The 11,215-nt window shown below is 37.5% G+C and overlaps 1 protein-coding gene across 1 annotated transcript in view; it reads right to left on the bottom strand.

Annotated features, from left to right (window-relative positions):
- Positions 1 to 5,567: 5,567 nt before the first annotated feature.
- Positions 5,568 to 11,215, bottom strand: part of sfrp1a (secreted frizzled-related protein 1a) — a 55,210-nt gene continuing 49,562 nt past the window's right edge. The window contains exon 3 of the mRNA XM_034171033.1: positions 5,568 to 6,237. Within this exon, the coding sequence (XP_034026924.1) occupies positions 5,912 to 6,237 (326 nt within the window). The 3' untranslated portion in view covers positions 5,568 to 5,911. The remainder of the gene's footprint in view (positions 6,238 to 11,215) is intronic.

Here is an 11,215-nt window from a genome sequence, read left to right as displayed (position 1 = left end):
GAAAAAATATATATATATAACTGACGGCACCACAAAAAAAAAAAAAAAAAAAAAAAAAAAACTTGATTACATCTATTTTAGGTTATGAAAAGTCAATTTTAACATGACTTTGGACCTTGAAAATTTTTCCAAGGTAAAAAAAAATTGTGGAATTGGAAACTAGTGTTATTATTGTCTGGTCCCCTTTTCAAGAGTTTTTTAATCATAGAGTATTGTTGTACATAGTGTAAAATTTTTATACTTTGTTTTTGTTTTAACTATTTACTTAATTTTCTATTTAGTATTTTTTTTTTAATAGCACTGAGTTGGAGAGTTGCTGACTCAGTTTTGTTGTGCTTCTGCACTGACAATAAAGAGATGCTGATTCTTAACAGGATTCACTGCACACCTGAGCATGATTTCACAACGGATCGGTGCAATAGGAGTACATGATCAGCCGAACTGCCAAGATATTAGAAATATACATCCATGGAGGCATTCTTGTTCTCAACCTTAGTTCATGTTCTGAGTATGAATATCTTGTTAGGATCTGAATACCTCTGAACCCTCTAACATGGAGCCAATTAAAATAAGTGTGTTATCAATACTGTCAGTTTCAGGTTTACAGTAACAACATAAATCCAGCAACATGTTTTCCATAAATCATCTCTTAATAGGACAATGATGGATCCTGGCCCAGTTTCTGGGCTCTTTTGAAGGCAGATGAAGTAATGATTCGAAAGCAAAGTCTACATCTGAAATATATTTCCCAATTCCTAAGCCATTACTGGAACCAGATGGGCAAGACACCGGTCCGTTTGATACTTCCTGGTTTTTAACAAGCCTTTTTATTGACACATTTTGTTGCTTACTCATGTTGTACTGATGTGATGGATTGTAGCAAAAAGAAAATACGACATTCAAAATGAGACATTCGTGAGCCATGGAAATATCGGCAAAATAGCAAGCCGCCGCATCACAGCGTTAGCTGATATTTATTTTGGAATTGGCGCACATCTGCCACAGGAGTGTTAATTGAAAGTCACGCCTGCTCGGTTTGGAAATCATGTCCATCTGCAAACTATTTGCTGAAAACACATCTTTCAAATGTGACAGCTGATTAGAGACTGCTGACCTTAAGTTGGGAAAGCACTAAACCTTCTGTTAATGGTGTATGTTTTAGGATTAGCGTTACACACTAATACCGAGGCACCAACAGTGCGTGAAACCGCAATGAATCTTGAAGGAATTACAAATTGTCCAGACAACAATTTAGCATTGTCAGGGAGGACTAAATAAAGACATGCAGCCAGGAGAAAGCCTTCATTGTGGAGATGTCTGACACAATACCTTACTCAAAAACTCTTCAAGTAGAAATAAATCAAGTAGTTTGATGCATCAGAAGCACTATTTTGACAGTGTGTTGCTTTTAACACTACAGAATTATAGTTGTCTTAATTGTGAATGTTAGCTCAGGTCTACAAGGAGGCACCCATCCATGCAGACAACTGATCCACCCCAACTTTCTCAATTTCCTCGAGGCAGGGATCAGTAAAGTTCTATCTAAGATCATCTAATCTAATTTAACTTTTTAAAGTAACCACCTTTTTGCTGTGACCAGGTTAAACATGAGAATTTCCTTGGCCTTCTCCAACCGCTGGGGTCTTCAAAACGGAGGCACCTGTATGCTCACGCATGACCACAAGTTTTATTTGGTCTTCTCCTTTTTTGGCCTACCTTATAAATGTGTCACTTTGTCCTTTATGTCAACTTGTAATTTGTTTAATATGAGCCATTCATTTAACCAAAATGGTACATTTCCAACTGGGATGTTCTGCACAGACATATGAAAATTCAGTAAGGTATATCTTCTATAATACATTCCAATTCTAAGGTAGACCTCCACTAGTGTATACTAAGGTAAATCTAAATATCTAAAAAAAAAAGAAGAAGAGTAGAATAGAGTAGATTAGAGCCACTTAGGTGCCTGGTCTTGAGAACCAGGAATGGTAGGTTGAAAAGCTATGTGTAAATATGTGTAAATCAACTGTACATGCTCGAAACATCGGACGGTCTCTCCGATAACAAATTGCCACCAGTCCCCTCAACGTGGAGGCACCTGCTGAATCTTACCCAGAGAAATGCACCACATGGCTAAAATGTTGCAGCTGATATTCCTTCACAATGCAAGTGATACTCTTCATCTGAGTCTCCACAAGTCAAGACTTGTTCGACACGGTCATTTCAGCGGTACCCATGTCCGGAGACATTCAATAACTCAGTGGTTAGCAGCCAAGCCTCACAACCCCAAAGACATGGATCTTTGTTCTCCTGGAAAGGCATCAGCATCTCCAAAATCCTCTGTCCAGTCATGGAATATAAACTCTAACAAGTTGGCAGAACTCAGATAGCAATTCTGAGGGCAAAGCGGGTCCAAACCAGTGCTAACCAAATGCACATGGTGAAGTGACCAGTGAGTGCACACAAATCTTTTTAACAGCAACGCTTGAGATAAATCAAGACTACAGGGTGGCAAAATGCTTTTCAGCTATCAAAAAGCTGCTGGTAACTACATATTATATACCAGATATACATTCACGTGGCTCTAAAACTAAATAATCCAGATTTGGTTTCAAGACTTTAAGTGGATTTGTTGCTCTGTTGAGGGTTTGGAGTATTTTCAAATAGAGAGTTTCCACATCATTCTTTGCAATTGGATTCCAAACCACCAGAAAATGTTTGGAAGCCAGCAACCAATGGTTCCACTGTTTCATTAAAGTCACCTCATTTATTATGCGTATCCCCCCCACCCAAATAAAAAGACAAACAAGCTATCAGAGAATTCAGGATGTTGCCCAGTTATGTTTCCATACATGTATTGGCAAAACACGCAGACAGATTGCCACATGCTGATGTGTATGTGACAGCATGATGATTCATGTGCACTGGACATCATCCTTCTAGCTTTTTGTTTTTAAAGTTATTGCAGCAATGGGATTTTCCCCATATATAATAAGACCCTTCGGCTGCTCCCTTGTTTGCACTCGGGGCCGCCACAGCAAATCCAAGGTGGATCTGCATGTTGAATTGGCACGTTTTACGCCAATTGCCCTTCCTGACACAACTCCACATTACATGGAGAAATGTGGCAGGGGTGGGGTTTGAACCAGAAACCTTCTGCACTGAAACCAAGCGCACTAACCACTTGGCCACCACCCCTGCTATATATATATATATATATATATATATATATATATATATATATATATATATATATGCTCTCCCCAGTTTCTCCGTGATCAAAGCCATACGCACGCACGCATACATGCACACAGAGGCCACTTGCCTATTTATATTATATATACAGTTGAGTTTGTTTGTGTGTGTGTGTGTGTGTGTGTGTGTGTGTGTGTGTGTGTGTGTGTGTGTGTGTGTGTGTGTGTGTATTCTTGCTTCTGTCCCTTTATCATAGATTCCAAAACCAAACTTGTCAAATTTCATGAATATCAATTAATCAGCAACCCAACAAACAGAGATGGAAGTAGAAACAAAAATCCTCTCTGATGGTTCTTTACAAAACAAAAACAACAAAAATGTTCATACAGAAAAAACAAAATATCACACACAACCGTTATGTCATTTATGTAAAATTTATATGTACATGTAATAGGCAGCAATGCAGCTCTGACATTCAAATCATGACACAATATAGTATTAAAACAAATCAGCAATACTGACAAAATCCAAACCATTATTTGCTATTATTTGATACTTTTTTGTACTTTTAATCAAGTGTGGCTACAAGGTATTTCCATTACATATGATTACTGAGTACTGCAAACCGAAACATCTTTAGACTATTTGGTTTCAGGTGACACATCTGACATGTAACTAAACTCTTCTGCAGTCTGACGCAATACCTCACACTGCTGATATGACTCTCTGATGCTTATTCACGTTAAAAAAGGAAATATTTAAGAAGAGTTGATGAAATAAGACAATCGAAAAGGAAATGATCCAAAGACATGAGCAGTGCAGACGTCAGTCTGACGAAACAATCAGGCATCTCTCTGGTACGACTGCCAATAAGTTACTCAACTCAATCCTGTCTGGAGCTGCTTTAAAAGCTAGAAAGAAACACCAAACAAACAAGTAAACATGTGTCATATCTGACCACCAAGCATTCATTTTCTCATCAATTATTACAGGAGCAGAAATAGAGACTGAAGCAAAATCCACGACCCTGTACACTGTAAGAAAAGTCCATAGTAATACAGTCCAATATCTGTGTTAATGTCAAGCAATTTTTGTTTGTTTGTTTTTCACAGGTTTAATTTTTTTTTATTTTATTTTGGGTTACGCCTTGCACAACACAGTATCACATCTTTTCAAAGAAATTCTCAGTCCCAACTCGTCAGATTTTGATGAAAAACCTTTTTTTTTGACCGAATGTCAACAGGTGACAAATTGGGTAGCGCCTTCCCGTCATTTAGTGATGTGGGGAAACGTTAACCGTAACTTTAACTATACCCATAAGTCAGATAAGTCATAACACAGATGAATCTGAGAGAAATGATGCTAAGTATTTCCCCATGCGTCACTAAATGATGCATAGGGGCTGCCTAACTCCTTGCACAGTGACGGAAAGGGGCACTGACCAATCATAAATATGTGATGAGTTGGCAGTGAGAATGTGTGGTCTTTTCATGTGCCGCAAGTTGCCAAATCCATCGCCCCACAGAACCGTCCTGTGCCCCGCATGGCAACCACCATGGGCAGGCAACCAGTCCATCTCCACCTCATATCTGTTTGCCACAGCCAGATGAATCACGGGTGTCCCTTTACCCTTCTCTGGCTATTGGAGTCCTCAATACTGAGGCAACTGCATTCTGGATCATATCCAGTGAAACGCACCACATGTCCAAAATGTCATAAATGACCCCCCCTCTCACAATGGAAGTGATACTCCTCATCTGAGTCTCCATACAGTAGTGTTTGGTAAATGTAGGTTCATTTTAAAACCTGTTTTTTTCTGTCTGTAATAGTGCAGTGGTGCGCTGAAAGTGCACCTGCCTCACAACAAAAAAGCCTTGGATGGTTTAAGTGGGGGGGGATTGAGAATGGAATGTGAAATCAAGGTCAAAACAGTGTGAAAGGGACACAAAAGTTGCAGAGTATGATTTTTTTTTTCTGCTTGTAACTCTGTAACTTTTAGAATGGCCTAAGCAGTGGGTCCCCCTTCTGAGTCTGGTCTGCTTAAGGTTTCTTCCTCAAAAATGCATGAGGGAGTTTTTTCTCACCACTGTCGCCTGTATGCTTGCTCAGGGGGGTTGGTAAGGTTCGACCATACCCCTCTGAAACGCCTTTAGGCAGCTTTGTTGTGATTTGGCACTATATAAATAAAATAAATTGATTTGAACTGAAATATGTGTCACTTGGCACACATCTGTATTTGGTGGTATGACATAAAAATGCAATACTGTCTTGACATTTTACCATTGAAGGAAATGTCCGTAAACTTACTGGAAAAGGTACTGGTAGTTTTCTACTGGAACAATATCTATTTTTCTACAGGTCTTTTTGTTTGCTTTCATTTTTTTTTAACAGTCTGTGTTGAAAGAGCGGAAGTTGAGTCTCTGCATACACTGAAGAAATGATTTCAGTCCGCAAGGGTTTCTACTACAATGTCCTTTTCTTACAAGTGAAAAAACAAAACAAACAACCAGAAAGACAACCCTTTAAATTGTAACACTGTCCCTCACGACATTCAGTGAAAATGTAATGAGCATTTCAATGTATATCTGTACCTATAGAAAGCTATACTGTAGAGATATATATAAACAAAATAACAGAAGAAGGAACATTTGGGATTTGTATGCTTGTGCAAGTTCTTATAAAAGACGAGATGCAACCAGAGACGGGTGAGGTTGCATTATTTGAAGACATTCTCAAAGGCAGGACATTTGTAGGTCTTGAGTTTCTTGATGACCTTTCTGAACTCTTTGCTGGACTTGTCCCATTTGTGGATGCCCGTGAGCAGATACTGCTTGTCCACCTTGCGGCCCATGATTAGATACTGGTGGCTCAGGTTGTCCAGCTGCTGGCATGGACAGTCCGCGCCGTTCTTCAAGTACAGCACCAGTTTCTTGAAGTCTTTTTTCTTCAGATTTCCCAATTTCAACACTTTCTTCCTCTTCTGCAGGATCACCTTGCGGTCTGTGTTTTCTCGCTTCACCTCCTTGATCTTGGTCTTGAAAGCTGGAATCAGAGGAGGGGAAAAAAGTTACCATCTGCTGAAAGGTGCATAAACTGATTTGCTACCACTGCTTCTCTGTCATGCAAGTAGAGCATTAAAATTTAATAATGCCTCAGTGCTGTTCACTATAAAATATGTTATTAGTTCAAGTCATACAATGTAGGAGAACTGATCACCTTATTAAAATGTTAAAGTTTAGTTACTTATTTTACTTAAGTAAAATTAACTTAATTCATTTTAAAACAAGTTAAATGAGCATATTAGTGTAATAATGTTTTAGTGCTGTGCAATGAAAAACATATGTCAAACTCAGACATGGTCTGTCAACTGATTACATTAAAATGTAAAAGTTTAGTGAATTTATTATATTTAAGTACATGGTTAATTTATGTTAAAGTAACTTAAATGAACATATGCTTCAAGATTGTGCACTATAAAACATGATATTTGTCCTGTTCAAACATTGTCAGGCAACCGATTAAGTCAAAGTATTGAAGATAAATTAACTAATTTTAAGTAAAATTAAAATGGTCAGTTTGTGTTAAATGAACTTAAATGAGCCTATTAATGTAATGACCTCAATACTTTTAGCATTTTGCACTAAAACAAGTAGAAGCACTCAGGTGTTGACCCAGTGACCATCTGGTTTATGATCAGCCTGCTCTGCAGAGTGAGGGACTGATGCTCAGTTGGAAACAATGGCTCCAAGCCCTATTTCTTGCCCGTATATGGTATTGGTACATCTGTCAAGAAGGTTATTTTCATTGCCTTCTATCTGTTTGTTGTTTTTTGTTTGTTTGTTTTTTTGTAAGATATCTCAAAAGGACCTTTACAGAGTTTAATGAAATTTGGTGGCAAGATTGGTTTTGGGTCAAGGAATTGTTGATTAGATTTTGGTGTTGATATTGTTAGGCTTTGATCTTTGATCCTGATTCCTTTTACTTTGATTTGGTAATTCATCAAATATCTTCTTATCAGGCCAGAAGGAGGACGTACAATTGTCCCGTCGTGCATGCACCTGTGAATTAACCCTCTGGGGCCGACGCCATCGTATATGACGGCTGAGTACAAGTTTTACTAAATTATAAATAACTTTTTAATGATATGAAATAGAAACTTGCTTTTTTGCTGAAAAGTGAACTCCGTGGGCTTTCAAGCCAGCCATCCATCATGCTTGTAATCCTCATAGAAGCTGTGTGATGATGTGCGCAATGTGAGTGTCCAATCGGAAGTGGTTCACCATCACATGGTTTTCCAGTATCCAGTAGTAGAGCAGAGCAGTCTCACATGGTATCCCAAAGATTGTTAGGAGCAGCGATATGTTTCTCTTTGAGATGTTAATGTTGCGCATATGAATGAAGTGATCAGCATAAGAAGGACTCATACAGCCCCAGGTGGTGGACCAAAGAGTGCCACTGCAAGCAATCCAAGAGGGAGTCAACTCCATAGAATTAAAAAGTTTGTGTTGTAAGCCTTTGTGTAATAGCAGACAGAAATTGCTTTGAGATGTGGCATAAAGACAGACAAAACACATCGACCATTTTGTATATATTGTTCAAAATGTGCATTTGTGTTTATTGTCAGAATATTTATTTTGTAAATTCTCTTTGTACAAGATCCCAAACTACCTTTATAAAGTGTCAACATAGTTGTTTATTATGTTGTTTGCTGTGTTTTGAATAAATGTGTGTGAAAATTATTTTCCACTTTATTTTTCCCTTCTTATTTCTGATTGTAAACCTTTATTACACTTATAAAAACACCACTATAGCATACATATTCAAAAAGTACAGGTTGTCCTGAAAAAAAAAGAGACATAGCACTTGATTGTGGGATACAGGGTGAGCTGTTAACAGCAATAATAAAGGCGAGTGAACTGTCCACAAAATGCCCTTGGACCCCAGAGGGTTAAACACACCTTCTTGTGCACATTATAACTTCAACAAAGTTCATCTGATTTTCACCCAGTTTGATCTGGACATCCAATATTAGGGTATCTCAGTTATATTTGAATTTGAGTATTGATTATTGACTGATGATATTCTGTTTGTATCAGCTGGCTCTTTTCATATTTCTACCCTAACCCACCACAAAGAAAAAAAAAAAACCCATGGGGATGCTGGTAGCCTGAATGTAATTTCTTTGACATTTTCTGCAACTTTATGAAGTTAGCAAAATGTCACCGTCCCAAGCCAAGTAATAACAACAGCTTTTTGTTTTTTAGAAACTAAACCTCAAATGTTTTGATACAAACAGTGCTGGAGAATGTAAAAAAGAACATATTTGCAATGTAGAATAATTAAACAATTGATCTTAAACTTGTAGTCAACTTTAAATTTGTTGTGCAATATATTGGAGTGGAGATATTTTTTAATCACAAGTAGTGCAAGAGTGCACAGCTTCTTTTTTCTCTTCTTAATCTCCCTCCCAACTGGCTTTTTTTTTTTTTTTAAGTATAATATGTCTGATCTTCTACTAAACTCTACTTAACCTTCTAATCTCCATGCTTCCACCAGTTCTCCTTTTGAAGGAGAACACGGTTCAGCCTTTGGTGGTCCATGAACAGATGAACCTCTGACATGGCAATGTGGAAATCCTTTTAACACCTCTGCAAATATGTGAGGTGATGAAGTGATAACCTTTAAATGATGATCTTCATCGTTTTAGACATGAAATCCATGTTGACTCACTTGCAGCAGAATTGCACTTGACATTAGAACCTGACATTCTGAAACCTTTTTTTCTCTTCCCATTACTAATTAAAGTATTAAAAACAGCCTCCCAGTTTTTCCAAGTATTAGCGGCGCACATGGTTGGGATTAAGATCTTTATCCTCCGTCTCTCCTCACTGAAGCGGTCGCTGTGAGGAGGCTTAGTGTTCAGTGAAATCAAAACGGGCAGCACTCATAATTAGTCAATCATGAAAACCTGGATCGGCCCACCCCGAGAAGAACTTTGTCTTAATACATCCTCCATTGTGAAGTCCTTAAAAACCTTCTTTGCACCTCCTGGAGTTTGACTTCTTAATATCTTGCAAAATCTACAACTCTCCCCCCCCAAAAAAATCTTACAAAGTTTATTTTCCTACTTTCCAATCAAGATATGTAACCTATATTTAATGTCTTACATTAAATATGAGTGAAAGAGTCGTGGAAACATCTTTTGAGTCATATCAGAGATTAAACAAGTTGTTTGTTTTTTTGACTCGCCATATGATTTTTATGCTGTTATTTGTAGAAGATATAATACTTCCTTCTACTTATGGCCCTACGATAGACCGGTGTCCCGTCGAGATGAGGTGAACGTCGAAATGAGGTGCGTCGCGCTACTGCGCATGTGGAGATGTTGTAACTCGCTCGACGTGCAACTACGCATGCGCATTTTGTGTTTTTTTTTTTTGTTTTTTCCATCAAAGTTTTTTTTATTAATTGTATTCAGTGTATTTATAGCCTAGTAAGTAAAACATTTTCTGTATTTTACGTTAGGAGCATAAATGTATGTATATGTATATTTTGCCTGTCGAAATGAGCTAGCTCCAGGTTAAAAATACTTAGCGTTTTATAGTGAGTAGATTTTATACATTACTACATTCGGATGAACAATTTATACATTTACTTGCCCATCAAAATAAGCAAACTTCGTCAAGTAATTTTTTCAGTGCACATGTGCAGTTACACGAGGAACCTCATCTCGATGACACACCTCATCTCGACAGAACACTGGCATCCTGTCCAGGATGTACAACACCACGCGCCCAATGACTGCTGGGATAGGCTCCAGTCCCCTGTGACCCTTATTGAAGTAAGCAGATATGGGAAATGAATGAATGAATAATCCTACACTCTAAAAAAGGAACTGCTGTGTCAATGAAAAGAACTGATGTAAATTGTAAATTGATTTGCATAGATTTTTCTACGTTATTTCAACATAGTTATTTCAACTTTCAACTGAGTTAATGCCACAAGATGTCTAAAGTTGAAATAACATTAGTTAAGTTGAAATAATTTTTAAAAAAAATCTATGAAAATTGCTACATCACTTTTTGTCATTGAGACAGCAGTTCATTTTTTTGTGTAATAGGAGTCAAATAAAGCTTCAAAATTAGCCTCTTTTTAAAATAATTTCAAGACCTTGTTTTAAGAACTCTTTTCACTTGTTCCACTGACTTTTTAAAACTTGTTACAACTTGTTTTTTAACTTGAAACAAGTAAAATAAATACATAATCTGCCAATAGCCCATGTGAAAATTCACTTAAGAATTATTTAAATAATTTCTTCAAATTGGCAAAGAAAACTCATTTTGAGATGTATTTTACCAATATTAGGAAGTATTATATATTTTACAAATAGCAGTTTAAAAAACCGTATGGTGATTTAAAAAGAAGAAGTTTGTTTGATGTTGCTTTAATACTTTGTGGACAGAATCCTTTTCCCACCACAAAACCTCTCAAGTGTTCACCGCCTAAATAGCGATGCACCAGTTGCTGGTGCATTTGTCTCTTAAAGGGTATAACAGGTGAAAATCAAGTTGGTGTACTTTATATTATGCCTACAACACACCCATGATGAATTAATCATGGGTGCCCTGCCTCTTACTTTGTGCTCAGTTTGTGGTGTGCATTTGCTCTATACCCTTTTAGACCATGTGTCATAGATCGCCAAGATACAGCCTTCATACAAAGTTAAGGGAACTGCTAATATTTTATCAATGGCATTATCTAATCTGCTTATTGGTCTGATTCGTCATTGATTCCCTTCTTGATTACCAGTGAGGGTTGGCTCTCACTGCGGTATTGTATCACTTCCTGTTCCGGAGCACAGCGGTGTTTTGCTGTATCTGTTAGCTGTTTAATCTGCGCAGTTAGATTGATCTAGTTAACTAGATAACGATTTGTTTCACAGTGTAATCTTCACGTGCCTTAACTAAAGCACTCCCTCTGCTGAATCACCTCTAAATTATTTACACATTATTCACTTTGT

This window comes from Thalassophryne amazonica, chromosome 5 (genome assembly GCF_902500255.1).
Source record: "Thalassophryne amazonica chromosome 5, fThaAma1.1, whole genome shotgun sequence".
Lineage (NCBI taxonomy): Eukaryota > Metazoa > Chordata > Actinopteri > Batrachoidiformes > Batrachoididae > Thalassophryne > Thalassophryne amazonica.
This window is presented reverse-complemented; position numbering and strand designations above follow the sequence as displayed.